We start from the raw sequence: 24,603 nt of genomic DNA, 5'->3' as shown, positions 1-24,603 counted from the left end.
TTACCAATAAGGCATCAAGGTAATTGGGTTCAATTAGCATCTCCTTTATAATTTGATTGCCTCTTTGGAAATGCATATGGTAAAACAATGTTGTTTAAATTAGAAATGTATTTTTCTACTAGCTATAGAATAGAAATCTTACCTTAACTTGTACGATTAAGATTAAATAATATTTAAATAAATGATATGATAGAAGTCATCTTTAATGCTAGCTTAAATAATTATTAACATGTCGTAAGTGATTATTGTCTTCGATATTAAATTGGTAAATGCATGTAAAAATTGATACAGATCTTCTAGAGTTCCTATGGTAACTCAACCTTAAAATCCTAACCATTCATGGTTGAATTAACGGTTAAGATTTTTCCATAACATCACTATCTTCTATTAGAATTGAGAAAATATTTGAAAGAACCAACCCACCCTATCAACTTGGTTCGATCCAATAGGTCGTAGGCAGTTTTGACTGAGTGGATGGTCAAAATCAGGGTTTTCCTTCATAATTAATTCGATGTCAAACAGGTCTCAGGTTTTATAAGAAATTACCCAATAATTTGACCCAATTGACCGGTAAACCCATCTATCTAGACACATGATTTTCATTGGAGAAAATCCTTATATTTTTAAATTTCCATATGATTTTCATACTCTCTCTCTCTCTCCAAAGACAGCCTTACACAACTTCACTGTCTTTCAAGACCTCGTTGTCCCTATCTGTTGTCAACCCTTGTGATCCCTTCATCATTGCCTTAGAGACCATTTAAGCCTTCGAAATCACTTGCATCTTGGTCCTCACCCATTCACTATCACTTGCCTTTTTCCCTTCGAAGGCTTTGCCCAGAATTCCATTTCTCTTTCGATTGTTGTATTTGTATTGTACTGTGTTGATTTTAGATTCACATCAGATTGCTAAAGTTTTTTTTGATAAGTAACTAAAAAGTTTATTGAAAGAACACAGCCCTGTACATAGGAAATATATGAAAGAGGCAAAAACATCAAGACACCAAAGTACAATGATCAAGCAACCTAGGAAGGGAAATACAAGAAAAATAAGGTAAAACCAAACACCATTCGAGAAGAGTAGAAAAGAAAAAAGACTTAAACTCAAGAATGGACCGTTTGTGATCCTCAAAGCTTCTCGAATTCTGTTCCCGCTAGATACACCACATCAAACAGTGCGGCACAATCCTCCAAATAACTATATTACGATGTCGCCTGAAATTGCAAGACCAACAATCCAACGAATCTGCTACCCTTTGTGGCATCACCCAAAAAATACCAAACAAGCAGAAGATCATACTCCACATCTCAAATGCAATAGGATAGTGAAGGAGGAGATGATCTACAGATTCCCCACACCCTTTGCACATAAAACACTGCTCAAGAACAACAAAGTGCCTTTTTTGAAGATTATCTATAGTTAAAATCTTGCCGAAAGCCGCAGTCCAAGAGAAAAAAGCAACCCGAGGAGGAACCTTCGATTGCCACACCATTTTCCAAGGGAAGGGAATGACAGTAGAAGGGGATAGAGAATGATAATACCCACTCACCTTAAAACCTCGACTGCAGGCTGGCTTCCAACAAAGTTTGTCAGCACCAACACCCTGCACCTTTGTGGAATAGATCAAGATCAAAAACAAATCCAAAGAAAGTGACTCTTGATCATTCACTAAGCGACGAAACTGAATGTCCCAAGAAACTCTCCCATTTGCGTAGCACATAACCTCACGGACCAAAGCCTCCCTTGTCTTACTAATATTATATAAATCTGGAAACTCCTCCTTAAGAGGACGATCCCTACACCACACATCATCCCAAAACTTCACACGAGTACCATCACCCACATCATACCGAGAGAACTTGGAAAAATTCAACCAGTCACTTCTAATGAACATCCACAAACAAACACCATAAGCCCCCGACACAGATTTTGTGCACCAACCACCCCACTCATTCCCATACTTCGCCCCAATGACCCTTCTCCAAAGGGCATCATTCTCCCAACCATAACGCCACAACCATTTGGCTAATAAGACTGAATTAAACCTTCTCAAGCACCGAATGTCTATCCCTCCATTCTTCACTGGCCTACAAACCTTAGACCAATTTACTAAATGAATTTTATGATCATCCCCAATACCAGTCCAAAGAAAATCTCTTTGTAATTTCTCCATCCTCTTAGCCACCTTAACTGGAATAGGGAGAAGAGAAAGGAAATATGTAGGTAAGCTAGAAAGAGTACTCTTAATAAGGGTAACTTTACCCCCTTGGATAAATACAACCTCTTCCAACCAGCTAACCTTCACTCCATCTTCTCCAAGATAGGATTCCAAATAGTTTTATCTTTTATTCTTGGGTCCTTGGTAGTGTATCTCTCTTTCCTTTTTCTTTTTTTCTTCTCTCTCTCTCTCTCTCTCTCTCTCTCTCTCTCTCTCTCTCTCTTTGGGTAATTTGTGTTGAAAATATCACTTGTTTGAAGTCCGGCCATCCACTTGAAAGGAGGGAGCTCAATTCAACCATTCCAATAGTTGACACCGAGCCCAAAGATCCATCACTTGACACGGTCAAGTCATAATGTTCACCCACCGACCCATGAGCAACCCCTATGTTTCATAGATACTAAAAATGGTGCCAGTTAATGTTTGTTTAATTGTTGATGGCTGGTCAAATTCTACACTAATCATTTAATCACGGATGGTTAAGATTTAAGAACTCTACGAAGGAGTTACTATTAGAATTCTATGGTGTGGTTTTGAAATAGATTGTTCTTTGGCAACTTTAGAAATAGAATTGTTACTTAACTTGTAAGATTTAAATAATATTTAATTTAATGACACAATAGAATTCAAATTTAACTCTAAATTAAATAATGAATATATCATATGTAATTAACAACTTCAATATTAAAGAGTTAAATATGTTGTTTAAGGTGAAGGTGTTTAGGGTTTGTAAGTCAACCCTAACACATAAAATATTATTCATATATAAAGAAGTACATGATATTACTATTTTGCCCCTAGTACTCATAATACTCCCCCTCAAGCTGGAGAGTATATATCATACAATCTTAGCTTGTTACATAATAAACCCAAACTAGTCTTACATAAAGCTTTGGTAAACATATTAGCAATCTAGACTTTTGTGGAAACATATGGAGTAGCCATGGCACACACATCTTCTACTTTCTCCCGAGTAATATGACAATCTACTTCAATATGCTTGGTTCATTCATGGAACAAAGGATTGGAGGCAATGTAAATTGCTGCTTGATTATCACAATGCATAGTCATAGGTAGCTTCACAACAAATCTTAATTCCTCAAGTGAATGCTTAATCCACATAAGCTCACATGATGTGTGTGCCATGGCTCTATACTCAGCCTTTGCACTAGACCTGGCAACAATAGTTTGTTTCTTACTTCTCCAAGTAATCAGGTTTCCTCCTAGAAAAGTGCAATACCCAGTAGTGAATTTTCTATTTGACGGTGATCCAACCCAATCAGCATTAGTGTAGGCTTCTATTCGTAGGTGACCATTAGCTTTATACAAAAGACTACGGCCTGGATGTGCTTTAAGATACCTCACAATCCGAATAGCTGCCTCCCAATGTGGAAGGCGAGGATCTTTCATATACTGGCTCAAAACACTAATTGCAAATGATATCTAGACGTTTTGAAGGTATCTTTTTAAGGTATCTTTTTAAATCATCAATACCCTACTTGTCATCACCAGTGATTATAATATCATCAACATATACTATCAACAAAATCTTTCCTCTTGCAAAGGTATGGGAAAACACAGTGATCAGAGGAGCAAGGTTGCAATCCAAATTTCAACACTACTTCACTGAATTTACGAAACCAAGCTCTGGGAGATTGTTTAAGACCATTAATGGCCTTATGCAACCTACACACTTTCTAGACTACCCCTGGGAAACAAACCCAGGTGGTTGCTCCATATACACCACTTCCTTCAAATCGCCATTCAAGAAGGCATTTTTAACATCTAATTGAAATAGTGGCCAGCCCAAATTAGCAGCCAAGGAGATCAAAATCCGGACAGAAGAAATTTTAGCAACAGGTGAGAATGTCTCGTTGTAGTCAACACCGTATGTCTGGGTATACCCTTTGGCAACCAAGTGAGCCTTTAAACGCTCGATAGAACCATCAGGCAAATACTTCATAATATACACCCAATGACAACCAACAATAGTTTTTCCTGGAGGATGAGTAACTAAAGACCAAGTAGCATTTTTAGACAAGGCAGACATTTTTGCCTTCATAGCAGGCTTCCAACTAGAGATGGACGTAGTCTCCTAGACAGACTTAGGAACAGTAGTAGAATTCAAGGATGTGGTAAAGGCATGAAGAGATGAAGACAAGTGACCATAAGAGACAAATTGAGAGATAGGGTGAGAGGTACAAGAACGCTTACCTTTGCTCAAAGCAATTGGAAGAGAGTCAGGATTAAGAGGCGGATCACTAGGCGAGGAAGAAGTCTCTGTTGGAGGTTTTTGCTGACGACTCTATAACTAGAGTGGTTTCTAAGGAGATTCAGTAGGAGACACAGGTGGGAGGAGAGGAAGACAAGGAGGAGAATTGTCACTAGCAATCGAAGGAGAGAGATAAGATTGAGATTCATCAAATGTGACATCAGCACTAATGAAACGACGACGAAGAGTGGCTGAGTAACATCAGTACCCCTTTTGAGTATGAGAATACCCAAGAAAAACACATTTAATGGACCTAGATTAAGTTTGTCACTCCCTGGACCAAAGATATGAACATAGCATACACAACCAAAGATCTTAGGAGGTAGATGAAACAAAGGTGCATTAGGAGAGAGCACAGTATAAAGGGTCTAACCACCTAGAATAGTGGAAGGCATACGATTAATCAGGTCATAGGCAAGGAGAACAGCATCATCCCAATATGATTTGGGAATGCGCATATGAAACTTTAAGGCACGAGTGACCTCTAATAATTGACGCGTCTTGCGTTTAGCAACACCATTTTGTTGTGAAGTATGGGGGAATGAAAATTGGTGAATTATACCATGATCATTAAAAAATTGAGACAAAGATGTATAAAAATATTCACGAGTATTATTAGACCGAAAAATATGAAGTGAAGCATTAAACTGAGTGCTATAAACACCTTGTAGGGAGGTGCATAATCGTGAATTGGAAGCTTTTAGGAGCTTCATCAATTCCATTTATAGCACTCCTGTAAGGGGAATCGAGGAGGATAAGAGATGTTGGCTGCCTTGTAAAAGTAAGGGGTTCACGGTTAGTACATACTACCATCTTCTTGTTGGCCATAGTGAGCAGTTTTTCCCTTGGAAAAGCATTTGGAAGCAGAAGATCCCCTCTAGAGTGGCTTTTTTTGTCTGGACCGCAGCCTTGGGGAAATGTCTAACAATTGACAATTTAAGGAAAAGAAAGGTTTGCATTTTGGATTGGTGTTATATGTGCAAGTGTAATAGTGAAAGTGTTGACCATCTTTTCCTTCATTGCCCGGTTGCTTCGGAGCTATGGGATATGGTTTTTGGTTTATTTGGAGTTAGTTGGGTCATGTCTTTGTCTGTTGTTGGGCTCTTGGCTTGCTGGCAAGGTCGTTTTGGTTGCCATCGTAATGGAGATATTTGGAAGGTCGTTCCTCTTTGTTTGATGTGGTGTATTTGGAAGGAGAGAAATAGTAGGTGTTTTGAAGACATTGAGCGTTCCATGCCTGATCTCAAGCTTCTTTTTCTCCGAACCTTATTTGATTGGTTCTCTGTGTGGAGAAACTAACCTTTTTCTACTATTTTGGATTTACTTGACTTTTGTAATATTCGTTTTTAATTTGTTCACCCTTGTATACTTCCTGTGTACTTGGGTGTCTCTCTATTTTGATATCAATGAATCCTTATTACTTATCAAAAAAAAAAAAAATCAAAATGAACTAAATGAAAAGGACTACTAACACGACTCTCACGCCTAGAGGCAAAATGCACCCTATGGTGTTTACCCAATTGACATGCTTCACATTGTAAAGACTCAATTTGATGACATGACGGAACTAATGACTTCAAATTTTGGAGAGATGGATGACCAAGGCGACAATGATGCTGAAGAGGTGAGATAGACAAATGAGAAACCACTAAACTAGAAGAACCACATCGATCTAGGTAATAAAGTCCAGTGGCTTCGAGCCCTCCTCCAATAATATTCCCCGTCTTGAGACCTTGAAAGATACAATGAGTGGATAAAAAAATGGCAGCACAATTCAAAAGTTTAGTAAGCTTACTAATGGACAAAAGATTAAAAAGAAAATGAGGAATATATAAGACAGATGAGAGAGAGATTAGGACTAAGATTGGCAGTGCCCAAACCAGAAATTGTAGTGGCTGAGCCATCTGCCAATGTAACATTGGGAAGACTACTAGATTGCTCAAGGTCAGAGAGTAAACATGAGGTACCTATCATATTATTAGTAGCACTTGAGTCAATGACCCAAGGGTCCTGAGTGGCAAGACAAGCAGTGGAAGTAGGTTGTTGAGCCAAAGTAGAAGTAATAACAGACCCAACAAAGTTGGAATGCAGAGACAAAAGGCGATTGTACTCTTCCTTGGGAATAGAGACTACTCTAGATGTTGGTGGAAGTGACTGTGAAGGCAGTTCTTCAACTTGAAAACTAGCTTGGTGAGCTGAGGGTCTACCATACAACTCCCAACAAAAGTTTACTCTACTGTATGATTCTCACCATGACAATAAGTGCACTTACGAAGACCATGTCCTCTACCTCAACCCCCTTGTTCACTACCACAACCTTCTTCTTCACTACCACAGCCCCCTTGGTCATGACCTCCATGACCTCGGCCCCCACGACCTTGACCTCCATGACCACCTCTATTACTCCCCATATAAGTGGTAAAGGCAGATTTATCACGAGAAGGTAATGCATCAGTACTAGAGGAAGAGAGAGGCAGTACTCGAGTTAGATAATGTGGCCTATCGAAGTCTACCAAAAACTTCACTCAATGAAGGGAGGTCTAGACTAGCTAAAATTTGTGATTTTACCGGATTCAAACTTTTAGGCAATCCAGAGAGGAAGTGAGCAACATGCATAGAATCTCGTTGTTTCTTCATAGTTTTAACATTAACGGAGATGGGCTGATAAATATTGAGTTCTTCTCATACACCCTTAAACTCGTTATAATAGTCCTCGAAAGACAAATCACTCAAACTCAAGGAGAAATAATTTTGATGAAGATCATAAATCTGCTTCAAATTGTTAACACCAGAGTAAAGTTCCTTGGCTTGTTCCCAAACAAGTTTAGTAGTTGGTAAAAAAACCAAACTACAATTGATCTTAGACTCCATGCTATTCCACAAGCAACTCCTAATTTGTGCATCTTTGGCTCTCCAATCAGCAAATTTAGGGTTTGTAGGTCCAGGGGGTTCAATAATCACGTAATCAAACTTCTTTCTATCAAACTTCAAACAGCAACCACACCAATGTACTCCAACCAATCAGCGAATCCAACAGCAACTCTTCTATCAAAGAATCAACACCAAACTATTCCAAAAACTAGGCAGCAACAGATCCATACCAACACCAAAAAAGAAAAGAAAAAAAGAAGCCCAATCCACCACTAAACATCAACCAACAAAGTCTAGTCCAACAAATAAGCTCGAGGCTACCTAACCATATAATCAGAATGTATTGAAGAAAAGAAGAAAATCAAACCATGGTTGAAACCCTCGGTTGAATACTCTGGCAGTGGCGCGAGGACCAGCGAGTAAAACCCTGCCTCTCTCGTGGTTAGGCGACATCGATCTGGTGTCGCAAGACCTGAGAGAGGGTCATTGATGCTGGAGAACTCCTTTAGCCACTAAATCGAGATCGTCGGAGGTTTGTGTTAGGGTCGTTGGAGCTAGCGAGGTGCTGTTATGATTTCTGGCGATAATAGTATCGGTGGGTGGTGGTCGGAGGATTAACGACAGTGGTGGGTTGGTGGCTCTGATACCATGTTGTTTAAGGTGAAGGTGTTTAGGGTTTGATAAGTCAACCCTAACACATAAAATATTATTTATATATAAAGTACATGATATTAATGTTTTGCCCCTAGTACACAACAAAATATATTTTAAAAGATGTGAACTCTAATAAAAGAGCAATCCAATTTCCTTTTCAAAGAGAGTGCCATGACAGAACCTTGTCCTTGAGGTATTGTAGGTGAGGATCCACAGCTTTTACATATATAATGATTATAGGCAATGGACAATGTTTTGAGCCAGATCATATTTCCTTATCTCACTTTTTAGAGTCCAATGTTAAACATGGCAAACGTTTGTAAATACATCCGGACATGAATAAAACTCATTACACCTCTAGGTATACTGGGGTAGTAATGAAAGTTACGGAGTCTTAAATTGTCATGTTCTAGCAAACATAATAGATTTCAATTCACAAGGAAAGAACAATATTTTCCTAAAAACAATGAGGAAAAGCCATATATATAAAGATTTGAGATGTAATTCTACATCTTGCAAGTGAGGATTGACATAATGCAAATAAGGGTTCATATGTCTTATCAGTTTGAGAATTTTAAGTTTAAAAGAAATATTCTGCCTTATTGCCTGTCTCTGGCATAGCAAATGCCCAATTAAATTAATGGACAGAATTAGTATATTTTTCTTGTCTTTGGCATAGCAATGCTCAATTAAATCAATGGACAGGATTAGTAAATTTTTCTTCTTTGCCTTATGCAGGTCAAGAAGCGTGCTGTTGAGGTGGCTGATGCCATGAAAAATGAAGATGGGGTGACAGGAGCAGTGAAAGCCTTTCACAAGCATTTTCCTCCTAAACTATCTAAGGAAGAGATTAAGCCATTGCATGAGCACTCAAAAGTCTTTTCGATTCGGCAATGTTTTGGTTGCTCATTTTTGGGTTGATTTTCCGTCTCTTTTGTCATTACAGTCATAACATTGTGAGATTCTGGTACTTCAAATATGGCTTAAGATATTTTTTTAAAACGAAACAGTAGCTTAGTATTTTGGCTAGCGTTTTAAAGAAAACAAAAAATTAATAATTGTGATTTTGCCGGAATTTTTTCAGTTTCAGTTACCCAGTTTATCAGATAATGGTATAATTACTTAATCCTTACCTGATTACATTACATGTATCTTCTCACTGTTGTCGTGTTGCTCGTGTATGGGACTGATTACATGGAACTTTGAAGATGATTTCGTTCATTTATCATTGTGTAACGTTTGTTAACGTGGTTCTTCATTCTTGTTAACTCTAAATAGTAGGAGACTATTGGTGTATCTAGTGGAGTTAAAAAATTATTTGTTAGATAATGCATCTAAATTCTATAAGTTTTCAAATTAGAAGTACTCATTTATAAATCTTCCTATCAAAAGTTAGAGTGGGCACCATGGATGTGCTTTTGGATTTTTTGTTATTTCTAAACATCATTATCTGCTATCAGCAAACAACTGCAAATTTTATAGTCAGGAAATGCAATTATTCTAACGGGTTGATTATTCCTCATAGCATGTACTTACATAAGCCTTCTTTTACGTAAACAAGTGATTCTTTCGTATTTGCCATTTTCGTGACTGTTGTTATTCTTGGGAAGTGTGTTGTTGGGGGTTAAAATCAACATAACATGTAAATATTACATAAGAGGGTAATTACGAAGAGATTAATTTTGCCCCTACTACTTATGCATACACAAAACTCTCTTAGACATTTCAAAAACTGAAAAAGGGAGAGTTCAAGCATTTTTATGGTTGGACCGACCGAGATTCAATTGAGGTCAAACCGTGATGATGTCCTAATTAATTTAATAGTAATAAATAAGAAAATTTTACTAAAAATGTCTAAAAAAATTTAAACATTTTTATAAGGTTAATAGAAAATAATTAAGCATAAACAATTGTAAAAAAATTTGTGTATAGTGATCTTTCAAATAAAAAAAAATGTCCAGAATAAAATCATTTTAACATAAATTTATAAATTGTATACACATGTTAAAATCATAATTCTTGAACCACTAATAAAATTATCAAATAATAACAGATTAAGAGGGAGATAATATTAAATTGAAAAAATATAAACTAAACTTAAAATAAATAAAATATGAAATTCCAAGAAGGGCACATTAAAGGCAGTCAGCAGTCAGCATGGTGGATAGCGTTCTAGTATAGTCTCCTTGAAGGACATCCCAGGTTTACAATACATAGTTGTATATTCACACCAATTTGTAATTCCTCAAGTTCACATGATGTTTGAGTCACGGCCCTGTATTTAACCTGTGTCTTTTCCGAGTGATCAACCTCTGTATCACTTATTTATTTATTCATTTTAGGTTGTGTTTGCTTCGTGTAAAAGCATTTCCAGAAAATATTCCATTTTCCGGAAATGCTATTTTCCAGAAAGGAAAATGTTTTCATGTGTTTGGCTGCCACAAAATTCGTTTTACGGAAAATCAATTCCGGTGTTTGGTTCATTCAAACATTTTTACAGAAAATGCTTTACATACCCAATTTTCCATACACACTCATGTAAGTGAAATTGAGATCGCGCAAAAAAATCCAGCAAAAGAAACAAAACCTAGCAAAAAAACTCATCAAATCCGGTCAAATTGAGATTGCGCGGCGGAGGAGAAGATGAGATCACACGGTGAAGGCGAGATCGAGCGGAGGCGAGATCGGTGCGATCGTCCAACGAGCGGCGCGATCGACGAGCAGTGCGATCGACGATCGGATTCTTCCTCTCTCTCTCCGATCTGGGCTCTCTCTCTCTCTCTCTCTCTCTCCGGAAATGATTTGAAGTGAAAATGAGAGTGTAAAATCATTTCCGGGTCAAAGGAGTAAATGTTGGTCAACAGGAAATGATTTTCCGGAAAATTTCATTTTCCGTTGCTGCCAAACATGCGGGTTTGGGGGAAAATGATTTCCTGAAATCATTTTCCCCCAAAACAAACGCACCCTTAATCTAAGGGTACCTCACAAGTCAACGAACTGCCACCTAATTTGGATCATGAATTGAATTGCCTCCTAATTTGGAACATGAGAAGTTAGTATATTTCTCACAAAACTAATTATAAATGATATATCTCAATGACTAATAGTTTGATATTTCAATCCAATCAATTATATCTTTTTTTTTTTTTTTTTTTTTTTTTTTTTTCTTTCTTTGGGTCAAGGCTTCTGCAGATAGGTGTGAAGAATTGGGTTTGGTTCTCTCTCCATGAGGCGCTTGGGAACCAGTCTATGCACAAAGCAAAGAACACTCCAAAGATACAAATATATATATATATATATATATATATAATTGTAGGTGCTCAAAAAGTAAAGGCCTAAGCCAACTAAGAACAGTGGCACCTTGACTTTCAAACCAAGCCTAAACAATAGAATTTTCTAAAGAGAGTGAGAAAATACTTCAAGTGCAATTCTAAGCTAAGTTCAAGTTTAAGGCTGAAGAGCACAGAGTAAAAGATAAGTGTAATTTAAGTAGTAATTGAGAATAATGTTCTCCTCGGGCTGGTCCGATGATTAATCTCTTATATATATTTGGTTCAAGTTTCACACTAGATAATACACTATTCACTTCCTTATTTTTTTTTGTTTCTTAAAGAAAAAATGTTTACCCCCTTTTTTTGGGAGATTCCTTTTCTTTTATATTCCCCTTCCTTGCATCCTAACCCTCCACCTGTATGCCTCTAGGCATTCCTCAGGATACTTGCCTCATCGAAACTCTACTGAAAGTGGTAGAAGGGGCTGCTAGCTGTGGAGTTATTGTTTAGGGGCCATTTCCACATTAATGCAGATGATAAGGTTGGTGTAGGGCATTCAATGCGGAGGGGGGAAGTATACCCTTTAGGAAACTTTCTCCCACAATCCTTGCCTCCGTCACTATCTCTTCACCTTTCCTTGGAACTCCACAGGACACCAATTGTCCTAACTCTATTTCCATCCTCGAGTGGGCGAAATCCTCGGAGCTTATTTACCCCTTTGGGCCTAGACTATGCAAGTTATTCCATGATTTGATCCTCCTCAGTCTTCAAATTGATCCTCGGTCCTTGAACCCCCCACAATAGCCCCTTAAAACCTTTGCTATTAGGAGTTACTCTAAGAGTAAGGTTTTAGTAGTAATGGGGAGGCTGGTACGTGCTAAGCATGTTCCCACGTGGAGACGTCATTTCACTTGTGTTCTAAACACTCCTAACGTTTCAGTATCCACGTTCTTGTAGTTATTGCATCAGGCGGTTGCTTGTCCCCCACATTCTATAGTGCGATGGTGATCCAACGGTCCCAATTCCCTGGAATTTATGAGCGGGAAATTTACCGCTCCTTTTCAACTCCTATATAAAGAGGGAATGGGGGTGATTTTTTTTCCATTTACATGCTTTCTACAAATTTTCTTTGAAGCAGTAGTCTGAGGAAATCTTCTTCCAGCGCTCATAAGTGCCTTTGGCCCTTCTTCCAACATTATAAAGATTTTTTTTTCTTTCTTTCCTATTTATTTCACTTGATAGGAAAATATGGGTAGATTTGCTAAACTAATTGATACACTCGAGGGCATGGCAGCTTTTAGGGCTAAGTATAGAATCCTAGAAAATGCTGAACTTCAACATTGTGAACTAGGAGAGTGGTTGCTTATGAATAAACCACCTGGGGCAGTGGTTATTCCCATTATCGTCTTTATAGAAGGCGGAATGGAAATTCCCATGGGTAGGGTAACTAGGGATTTTCTCATTAACTTTAGGTTATCCCTGATCCAATGTTCTCCCAACCTTTTTAGGATCTTCGGTAGTGTAGACATGATAAACTGAAAAATGGGAACCAACCTTATGCGTTATGACGTAAGTTGGGTCTATAATTGCCAAAAAGGAAAAGATACGAGTTACTATTTTAGGTGTAGAGTACCCTTTGTTAAGTTGATTTATTGTATTTCTAAGTCGAATAAGGGTATGGACGAAGATTTCCTTATTGTCTCAGGTGAATGGCATGACGTTTTGCACTGCCCTACCCAAGATGGGGAACCAGGTGGGATACCTAAGGCCTTAGAGTAACTTAGATTGCCCTATCTCCTTATCTTGCCATTTTTGCCTTCAAAAAAAAAAAAAAAAAAAAAAAAAAAAATCTTTGAACTGACTCCTTTTGTTTTTTGTTTTCTTGGCAAATGAGTTTCACATTGTCTTGAACAAAAATCTAGTGAACTTTGCTGATCTTAACCAAATTCTACAATCAGAGATCTTCCTTCATCAAGATAGACAGCTTCGGGCGGTACACGTAATCTTAGGATTCAAGCCCATCTCCACTTGTTTCCAATCTCCCAAACACGTGATCAAAGCCAAAGACCCGAGGCTTGCCTTGATTGATGTAGCTATCCCCGGATTCCTGACCAAACCACCCTTATCCGGTACTCAGGACGCTTAATTGCCCGCCACTTGCAACCAAGCTCCTTTATTCCCACGAGCAACCTCTTCCTTCTAACAAAGAGTAGGGAGAGCCAACGTCTGAACCTACTCAGGAAGACATAAAAAAGGACTTTGAAGTCTTTTATCGGACAAACATCGAAGATCCTCCAGTATCTACCCACTGTTGCCTTGTTGCTGCTTAAGTTAGTTACAGCCAAGAAGCAGTTGACGTTCCTGAGGCCATGGTGCTTGAAGAGAAAACGCCTGACTTTCTAGCCTTACTCACTACCCATGCTAGGGAAAATGCTCTCGTGGTTCCTATTGTACGCTAGCCACCTACTCTTGCCCCATCTCACACCTCTGTTACGGATTCCTTTGAGAAGAAGAGAAAGAGAGGGAAGCAGACTAAGAGTTCTGAAGAAGGGGAGATACCCTAACCCACCTAACAGCTGCTTTCCAAAGAGCCCAGAATTACAAGGGTGCAGCAAAAGAAAGGTACTACTGCCAGGGTCGGCAAAGGCACTAAAGGGGAGTAGCTTTCCAAGGCTACCATATGGAACCCAGCCTTCATGCTCAGTTCAGAAAACCCCGTCACATCTGAGGCATCCCTTAGGGATGCTTAGAAGGGTAGGTCCGGATAGGTGTCTTTGTGTCTAGAGAAGGCTCTACCCCTTCTTGATGACGTGTAGGAGCTCAAGGGGTTGAGAAAACGTGAGGTGCTCCTTTCACTAAAGAGGGGTCTTGCAAATTTTAGTTTCTGCACCATTGTTTTATTGCAACTTTCTCATGTTCTTTATGTTAAAATTGTAACATGTACATGCATTTTCTTTAAAAATAGACTGTGCAAGCATCCTTTGTGGCCGAGGAGTGGGTTGACCATGCTCTATCAAAATCTCAGGAGGCAAAGAGTAAACTAGCTCAATTAGATAAGACCCTAGCTTATGCTGAGAAAAAGTACAAAGACTTACTTTTTTATCTGCCTAAGGCCGAGAAACGGTGTAAAAATGCCGAGGTTGCCCTAGGAGGGTTTGAGAAGCAGGCCGAGGAGTTATAGGTTTCTCTGAAGAAGGCTAAAACACAACTAGACTTAGCTAGTGAGCAGATTAAACTTCAGCATAAACAACTCGAGGGCAAGGATTTTGAGAAAGCGAAGGTCGAACAAGTTGCGTATGACGCTGGCATGACCAAAACTGCCCAAATCCTAACTACTCAGCTCAGAGATGTAGCTAGGGCTTCTGTCTTGAAGTTTGGGGCGAAGCCCTTAATGCTGCTAGAGTTAATGTTGACTCTGATATGAGGGGAACCAATAAGTTTTATTACCCTTTAGCACTTCGCATTGCTCCTAGTTCTGCCCTTCTTCCTCTCAATCCAAGCTCTACCTCTTTGGTACCCAAGTCCACAGCAGCCCCAACTTCTGTGCCTTCTGCTGGAAAAGAAAAAGAACAACAAACTCCAACCTTAGTGGTGGAGTTAGAAACATAAGAAGTTGCAAAAGTTGAGCAGTTGAAAAAGAAGAAGAAGGAGAAAGAGAAGGAGGTTGTAGCCTAGTTCTTCCAAGTTTAACACTTAGGCCGATTTTGTAATGGGCTAGGTTTAGCTAACGCCTCTTGTCTTCCTTTCCTTTTCTTTCTGTCGCTTTGTAATCAACTCTTAAATTTAAATGAAAATATCCAAGCTTTGTTACATTCCTGTTTTGCATAACTTTCAATTTTCTACTTTGCCAAATATAGCATATGTTCTACCGACTAGAATGTATAGCCTTAAATATATTAAACCGTCTTAAATTTAACTTAACCTTAGAAGTATGATCCAGGAGCTTGGATAGACTTATAATCAAACTTCTGGATTGTACCTTATTTACCTTAGGGTTAACTTTTCTCGATACTTAACTAGTTTCTTACAAGTACTAATTTGCCCGAGACTTGTGACCCGAGGAGTCGGAAAAGACCAAGGTTCTGCTTAACACTTAACCAATTTCACATAAAAGTTAATTTACCCAAGGCTTGTGACCCGAGGAGTCGAACAAGGCCAAGGTTCTGTTTAACACTTAACCAATTTATATAAGGGTTAATTTACCTAGGGCTTGTGACCCGAGGAGTCGAACAAGCCCACGGTTCTGTTTAACACTTAACCAATTTCATGTAAGGGTTAATTTACCCAAGGCTTGTGACTCGAGGAGTCGAACAAGGCCAAGGTTCTGTTTAACACTTTCATATAAGGGTTTACCCAAGGTTTGTGACCCGAGGAGTCGAACAAGGCCAAGGTTCTATTTAACACTTAACCAATTTCACACAAGGGTTAATCTTAACGAACAACCTTTTGTAAACCGAGCACCAAACATCAAAAGAGTAAGAATTGGATCGAATCCAAAGTATTATTAATAATAATATCTACACAAATTATTTACATTCCATGGACGAGAAACAATATTCTCATCCAAATCTTCTAAGTAATAGGCCCCAATACCCATTACTAAGGTAATTCGATATGGGCCTTCCCAATTAGGCCCTAATTTTCCCCATGATGGATTCTTCATTGGTCCCACTACTTTCCTTAAGACTAGGTCTCTAAGAACCATTGGCCTCACCTTAACTCCCTTGTCATACCCTTGCTTGAGTTTCAGCTGATAATGTGCCATTTTAACCATGGCTACCTCTCTCTTTTCTTCAACTAACTCCAAGCTTGTTGATAGTAGACAGTTGTTTTCTTCCACACTGAATTGATTTGTTTTCAAGGTTGGGAACCCTGTTTCGAGAGGTATGATGCTTTGGACCCATAGGTCATTGAGAACAAAGGTTCCCCAGTTGATCTTCGGGGTGTGGTACGATATGCCCATAGTACATGTGGTAACTCGTTCACCCATTTCCCTTTCGCCTCATCTAGCCTCTTCTTTAATCCACTAACTATGAATTTATTAACTACTTCTGTTTGCCCGTTTTCCTGTGGATAGGCTTGGGTGGAATACCTATTTTTGATACCTAACTCCCCACAATACCTTCTAAAAGCCTTATTGTCAAATTGGAGCCCATTGTCTGAGATCAATGTATGGGGAATCCTGAATTTGGTTACAATGTTCCTCCAAACAAACTTCTGCATCCACATCCCTAATGTTAGACAATAGCTTGGCTTCAACCCGTTTTATGAGGTAGTCGGTCCCGATGAGAAGCCATCTTCAGTTTCCTACAGCCCTTGGGAATGACCCCATTATGTCCAAGCCCCATTGAGCAAACGGCCATGGACTAGAGAGTGGATTCAAGATTCCCCCAGGTTGGTGGATATTTGGGGCATATCTTTGATACTGGTCACACTTCTTAACATAATCTTAGGCAGCCCTCTGCATATTAGGCCACCAATACCCTTGGGTGAGAGCTTTATGTGACAAGGACCTTCCCCCGGTATGACTCCCATAAATCCCTTCATGTAACTCTTCCAACAAGGGTTCCACAGCTTCAGGATGGACGCACAACAAATACGGTCTTGAATAGGAATGTTTATACAGCTTATGCTCTTCAGAAAGCCAGTACTGTGAAGCTTTCCTTCGAATCTTCTCAGCCTCACCTTTGTCTTCAGGTAGTGATCCACTTCTTAAGAATGAGACTAATGGATCCATCCAACTTGGTCCAACCTGTATGCTATGTATCTTTCTCGGTGTCTGATCATTATGGTTAGAAACCATCATATCCTCGACAATGATAACCCGAGGAAGTCCTGACCCTGAAGAGATGGCCAACATAGCCAACGAATCTGCATGAGATTTCTGGCCCTTTGGGATCTACTTCAAAGAGAAGGCTTCGAAGTTGACTTGAGCTTGCCTAACTTTACTGCGATATCCTTGCATTAGTTGGTCCTTAGCCTTAAATTCTCTATTAACTTGCCCAACCCCTAACCTTGAATCCGAAGAAGACTTCTATGACCTTTCCTCCCAAATTGCTAACCATTGCCATCCTTGAGAATAAAGCTTCATATTCTACTTCATTGTTTGTGGCTGGAAATCTCAACCTCAAGGATATTTCCATAGTTATACTCTCGGGGGATATTATGATAATTCCCACAACGGATCCTTTCTAATTAGTTGCACCATCAGTATAAAATTCCTAAGTTGGAAAGCTAGGAGTAGAGACTACCACGATCTCAGAGCCTAACACCTTGTTTTCCACAAATTCCATTGTAAACTCAGCAACCAAGTCAGTTAGGACTTGTCCCTTTATAGCCGTACGGGGCATATACTTAATATCAAAAGCCCTGAGCATCGTCCCCCATTTGGCAATCCTCCTCGTGTGATCAAATTTTCGAAGCAGTGCCTGCAAAGGGAGCTAGGTAAAAACCACCACTGTATGTGCTTGGAAATAATGAAGGAGTTTCCTCGTCGCATGTATAATGGCCAAAATTGCATTTTCCAAGGGTAAAGAACGAATTTTGGCTTCTTGCAAGTATTTGCTGACATAGTAGACAGGCCTTTGCACTCCATCATTTATTCTAAGCAAGACTAGGCTTATTGCATGGTTAGAAACTACTATATAAGCGTACAAGACCTCCTTCTTCTCTGGTCAGGAAAGGACAAGAGAATGAGACAAGTACCTCTTTAATTCCTCGAAGGCATCAATGCACTCCTTTGTCCACTCAAAATTCTTCCATTTGTGGAGAAACTAAAAGAACGACAGGCAGCGGTCTGCTGATCGAGAGATGAACCTATTCAGAGCTGTCGTCATTCCTGTTAGCTTCTATACTTCTTTGAGATTTTGAGGTGGATATAGGTTATTTATGGCTTTAATTTGATCGGGATTAACCTTAATTCCCTGATGAGTGATCATATAACCCAAAAACTTGCCCGAACTAACACCAAAAGAGCACTTAGAAGCATTAAGTCACAATTTGTGTTCCCTAAGCACCTTGAACACATCCTCCAAGTCAGTCAAATGCTTCGAAGTCTGCTTACTCTTCACAACTATATCATCAATATATGCCTCCACAGTTTTCCCAATTTGAGACTTAAACATTCGGGTCATCATCCTTTAATATGTAGATCTAGTATTCTTTAAGCCAAAAGGCATTACCCAGTAGTGGTAATTCTCAGTTGGGGTTCGGAAAGCTGTCTTCTCTTGGTCGGGTTGGGCTAAAGGTATTTGGTGATACCTCTGGGAGGCTTCTAGAAAACTCATCAGAGGATGTCTGATAGTCGCATCGACTAATTAGTCAATCTGAGGCACAAGAAAGGGATCCTTTGGACATGCTTTATTCAAATCCGTGAAATCCACACACAATTGCCACTTTTCATTCTTCTTTTTTACCACCACAGTGTTAGCCAACCATTCAAGGTAAAAAGTCTCCTTGATTGCCCCTGCTTGCTTGAGTTTGATCACCTCATCCTTCACTGCCTCGGCATGCTCCTTTGAAGAGCGCTGAAGTGGTTGTCTCTTTGGTACAGCCCTAGTATTTATAGTCAAGTGATGGCATATAAAGTCCAGGTCAATCCCCGGTGCCTCATAAGCACTCCATGCAAAAAAATCCACGTTATCATTCAAAAGACCTACTAGCTTCTCTTTTTCCTTAGGGGGTATTTAAGCACAAACTTGGAAATATCTATCCACATTTGACCCAATCATCACTTTGTCTAACTCCTCACAGAGTATCCCCTGTTGCTTAATCCCAATTTCACCCTCGGGGTCAGTTAATTGCTATGGGACCTCTTTTGAGGTAGAAACAACTTTTTTCAATGATTGTTGTTTGATAGCAACCACTAGGTACTGCCTGGCCATTTCCTGACTTCCAACAAGTTCCCCTACCCGGCCCTCGGTGAGGTATTTTACTTTAAGCTGCAAAGTAGATGATACCTCTCCTATGGCATGAAGCCAAGGCCTAGCCAAAATAGCTGTGGGGCAGTAAGCTTCAGCCACAGTGAAGTTAACTTGCACAACTTCATTCCCTGCTTGAACAAGGAGCCTAATCATTCCATGGGGAATTACTATTCTCCCATCAAATCCGACCAACGAGGAATCATACTTGCTTATATCCTCGGGCTTGAAATTCAGGCCCTTATACAAGTCTAGGTACATAAATTCAGCTCCACTTCCTTGGTTCACCAGTACCTTCTTTACATCATAGCCCTTAATATGTAGGGTCACAACCAGTGCATCATCATGGGGTTGAAAAGTCCCCACCTTATCCTCTTCCGAGAAGCCTAGAGTTGGCAATGCTTCATGTCTAACTCTTTTAGATTCTTGGACTTGCTCTTTACACTTTGGATTTGAGGTTACTGAAATAATGCCCGAAAGTGAATCTGCACCACGACTAGGGGTGGTAAAAATCACATTAATTGTTCCCAGAGGTGGCCGAGGAGCAACCTCTTTTTGATACTCTGCTCCAGTTTGATTTGTTTGCCCCTGAGGCTGGTGCATAAACTGCTTCAGTTTCCCTACTTTCACTAACTGATCCAGATGATCTTGTAAAGTTTTGCAGTCTTTGGTTGTGTGACCTCTATCTTAATGATAATGGCAGTAAAGGCCTTCATTGCGCTTGGATGGGTCTCTTCCCATCTTATTGGGCCATTTGAAATATGGCTCATTCTTTATCTTCTCAAGGATTTGATACACTAGCTCCTTAAACACTGAGTTGACTACTTGTGTGTTAGCTCTTGATGGTTGGCTAGCAAACTCTCTTCCTCAACCTGTTTATACTTGTTAATGCAGTCCATGAGCTGACGCATACCTTTGGCGAGCTTCATAGTCAAGGATTTTCTTAAGTCATGTTCTGTTGGGAGCCTAACCTTGAAGGTTTTGATGGCCACATCCTCAAAATCCCCACCAATTTCATTGAATTTCTCCCTGTATCTGTTAGAATAGATTTTGAGTGTCTCCCCCTTTCTCATTGCCATGGATAATAAGGAGTCTAGAGGCCTTGGGACCCTACTGCATGTCACGAACCTATCTCCGAAGGCCTATGTCAACTCTTCATAAGAACCTATAGAATCCTCTTCTAGTCCATCGAACCACCTCATGGTAATAGGTCCGAGGCTGGAAGGGAAAACCTTGCACATAAGGGCCTCGTTCCCCGAGTGAATGGCCATCCTTTGATTAAAGTGACTCACATGCTCCATGGGGTATGTTCTCCCATTGTAAATAGTAAAGGTGGGTTGGGTGAAAAGATGAGGTAGCTTGGCCCTATCAATTCTTCGCGTAAAGGGTGACTTAGCAATTTGGTGTAAAGCTTTGCTCATTGCGTCATTTCCCATGCTCTTAGGGAATAAGCTCTCTCTATGCCTCTTACTGTGCCTCTCCACCTTATCCAAGCATGAAGATGCAGAGAAAGATTCACTAGGGGGAGTCCTTGACCTCAGTTTGTAGCTGCCATCTTTAGATCTTGAGCTTAATGGGGGTGTTCGATCTTCCCTATCGTGCGCCCTACAGCGCAACTTTTTGCACAAATAATTAATCTCCGACCTAATATTTCGATTCTCTTGTTCATGGGACACATGAATCCCCGTTCTTAAGTGATTCCTATTAGTACATTCTGTATACAGCGTTTCCAACCCAACGCTTGGAGTTCGATTATGCTCTCGATCTCTCCTCTACTCCAAGTTGTCAAAGTGGTCCACATGCTGTGAGCCAATGGATTCCCCTTTGTTCTACCTGGAGTTAGCCATAGCTTGAAAGAAGAAGATTACAGATTGCTTCCCATAGACAGCTCCAATTGTAGGTGCTCAAAAAGTAAAGGCCCAAGTCCACTAAGAACAGTGGTACCTTGTCTTTCAAACCAAGCCCAGACAATAGAATTTTCTAAAGAGAGTGAGAAAATACTTCAAGTGCAATTCTAAGCTAAGTTCAAGTCTAAGGCTGAAGAGCCCAAAGTAACAGATAAGTCTAATTTAAGTAGTAATTGAGAATAATGTTCTCTTCGGGCTGGTCCAAGGATTAGTCTCTTATATATAATTGTTTCAAGTTTTATACCAGATAATACACTGTTCACTTCCCTGTTTTTTTGTTTCTTAAAGAAAAAATTTTCATCCTCTTTTTTTGGGAGATTCCCTTCCTTTTATATTCCCTTTCCTTGCATCCTAGCCCTCCACCTGTATGCCTCCAGGCGTTCCTCAGGATACTTGTCCCATCAAAACTCTGTTGAAGGTGGTAGAAGGGGCTGCTAGCTGTGAATTTACTGTTTAAGGGTCATTTCCACTTTAATGCAGCTGATAAGGTTGGTGTAGGGCATTCAATGCGGAGGGGGGAAGTATACCCTTTAGGAAACTTCCTCCCACCATCCTTGCCTCCGTCACTATCTCTTCTCCTTTCCCTGGAACTCCACAGGACACCAATTGTCCTGATTCTATTTCCATCCACGGGTGGGTGAAATCCTCGGAGCTTATTTACCCCTTTGGGCCTGGACTATGCAAGTTATTCCTCGGTCTGATCCTCCTTAGTCCTCGGACCCCCCACAATAATGATTAGTTCAAATGAAAAACTAATGCATGTTACAACAGTGAAAAATAATAAAAATTTCAGCATATATAATTATGAGCAAAAGTGTTCTCAATAGGGTATTGATTGAAAAGATCTCAAGACTATAAAGTTGTATGGTTTGGAACATGAGTTAGAGTAGTCATTTTTAGGAGATTGTAGAGAGTTTGGTTTTATGCTTTTTGAGGTAGGGAAAGGAGTCCTAGTGATATATGCTATACACTTGCTATGAATACTCTAATTTTCCTCTTCACTCAAGTTTTGCTTTCTTTCCATTTTTTGTCTTCTTCATTATCTTACTCTCTCTTCTGATTGCCTAGGTTATCATTAATTTTCTTCCTAATTTGCTTTATGCTTTTTCTCCCTTTCTTTATCTATTTCCTCATATGTTCTTCCTTGACTTCTATGTTACCCATTCATGGGTAATGTTCCCAATTTTTATACCCAAAATTTGATACTTATTTTCACCCTTTTGCCCTCACCCTTATCTCTTTTGTCCGTTGCAGGCATTCAACCTTTTTACATGATGCCCATTGCCCATGTTAGCCAGGTACCCTTCCATTATCTTCTAACCATGCTTAGTTGGGCGTAATCCCACTAAGGATTTTCAGACTATGCCTCATGACAAACAACCTTCCCATTTTTAGTGAAGGTCAGACAGTTGTGGAGCCACTACCTCTCCCTCTCCCTAAAATAGTAAAGACTCCCATTAATTCTCTTTGTCCTCATCCTATAGCATGTATCAAATGGCTCCTACCTATTCCTTACCCATTTTGGTAAAGATGTTTTCCCAGCAAAACATATTCCTAAAAGTGGTATCGAATGGCTCCTACCTATACCAAATCTAGGCCATTTCCCCCTCACCAAACCACACCCTTTGCATCTCCTTATTTCTTGCAGCTACTACCTGCTGCTATTCCTATTTTCTTTTCATCATGTTTCACATAAGAGGTTTGGCTTCTCTTTATTTTTATAAGAATGTTATGGGTTTTATGGGCTTGCTGCCCTTTTTTGTATTTGGTCCTGTACGTGCAAGTTAGACTCTCAAGCTTGTAAAGGAAAATAAGCTGTGGATCTAACAGTATATTTAAGTGCAAAATATCATGAACAATAAAAATGGAAACTTTACACTTTAATGTCTAGAGAAATGTAAAAGAGAAATAGGGAAAGTAAATGAGGCATGTAACATAGGTGGAAAACTCTTGGAAAGGGATGAAAAACCATGGTTGAGTGAAGAACAAAATATCCTTCACTCTTTAAAGCTTTCTATTATATGAAAGTTAAGGTTTTTACACAATGGTGATGTTCTTCTCAAAGAAAGCCTCCTTTTCCCTCACTTTCCTTCCTAGACTTTTGCCTTTTCTCTTTATCGTTCTTGGTTCTTACCCTAATTGTTTAGTAACATGTTCCTTTTATAGTACTAGGAATGTTTTTAGGTACATAAGGACAGGTGTCAAGCCCCCATTCGCCCATTTAAACCCTAATACAACTATTGTACTATACTACGACTAGAGGAGATAACAAACCTATGCACGCAAGAACAAACTTCCGTATGCATAATCAAGCCTGCGTACGTAGGCAAGATTATGCATACGTAGGTTCTAGCCCAGAAACCCTAAAAACACAAAAATCGGGCAGAACCACAAGACGAAAAATTCTAACAACCTAACATGCATTTAAAACACATAAACATATAAACCTAAGCTAGATAAACATGTTAAACCATATTATCACAAGGAATAAAGCAAATAGAAGATTAAATGCAAAAAATGAAAGAAAAGAAAAAGAAAGGTATAAAACTAATACCTCGAAGAAAAGCTCTTCAAGCTTGATTTTTGATTGTTCCCCTTAGTTAAATCTATTACAATTCAATAAAAATGTGATTAGCAACGTTAAATCCACGATGCACATCACGCATACATGGGGCGGGGTGCAACATCGGAGAACTGTGTAGGATTCAAATGTCCGAAGTCCCACCTTTGTTGCTTGGGAAACAAGCAACGACAGGTTCATTAGCCCAGAACCTGTTTTGCCACTTGCAAGCAAATGGCGAGTGACTCACTATTCTAAAGTCAATTAAAAAGAAAAAGAAAAAGAAACAGGGGCACTTTTCGAGCTAACCCAACAAACAACAAAAGGATACAGTCTTTGTGGTGTCCATTCGGGGCTTTTGCCTTAAACTTCTTTGCGTGACTCGGTCCTCTTGTCTTCTTCACTTCTTTATCTACCTTTTCTGATGAGGCTCTTGCCTCAAGTTGACCTTGGTCTCTTTCTTTATCTCTATCTCTACCTTTTTCTACCGTGCCTGCATGTTGAATTCCCGGAGGATATGTGCACGAGTAGTCTTGATTGTTGGATCCACTAGGGGTGGTGAAAACTTGCTGAGGAGTAGGTATGTATGGGGAGGAATCTTTTGCCTCTTTCATGAATTATTTAGGGATGAGAAACTCATTGAGGAGTAGTAGAAATGGACTCACTGAGGAGTAGTGTAACTTTTGTAGATGTGTGATCCATTGGGGAAGAATCTTCTACTTCCTTCATGGTATGCTGAGGACTTTAAGGAAGAATCTTCTGCTTCCTTACTAGGGATACTTTAGGTGTACTTGATCCATTGGAGAAGAATCTTCTGCTTCTTCACTAGGGATTGTTTAAATATGCTTAGGTCCATTGGGGAAGAATCTTCTGCGTCCTTCATGGGGATGGTGTTCTAGATATGCTTGATCCACTAGGGAAGAATCTTC

At 39.5% G+C, this 24,603-nt stretch overlaps 1 protein-coding gene across 3 annotated transcripts in view; it reads left to right on the top strand.

The window, feature by feature from the left end:
- The window catches only part of LOC126691565 (sterol 3-beta-glucosyltransferase UGT80A2-like), a 46,168-nt gene extending 36,927 nt beyond the window's left edge, over positions 1 to 9,241 (top strand). For 2 of the 3 annotated variants that reach the window (XM_050386591.1, XM_050386585.1), the window contains one exon: positions 8,755 to 9,241. In XM_050386591.1, coding sequence (XP_050242548.1) covers positions 8,755 to 8,937 — 183 coding nt within the window. In that variant the 3' untranslated portion in view covers positions 8,938 to 9,241. The remainder of the gene's footprint in view (positions 1 to 8,754) is intronic. The other variant, XR_007644804.1, reaches the window with a different exon arrangement.
- Positions 9,242 to 24,603: the final 15,362 nt, after the last annotated feature.

Source organism: Quercus robur, chromosome 1 (genome assembly GCF_932294415.1).
Source record: "Quercus robur chromosome 1, dhQueRobu3.1, whole genome shotgun sequence".
Lineage (NCBI taxonomy): Eukaryota > Viridiplantae > Streptophyta > Magnoliopsida > Fagales > Fagaceae > Quercus > Quercus robur.
Note: the sequence above shows the minus strand (reverse complement) of the source record. Positions and strands in the feature narration are given on the sequence as shown.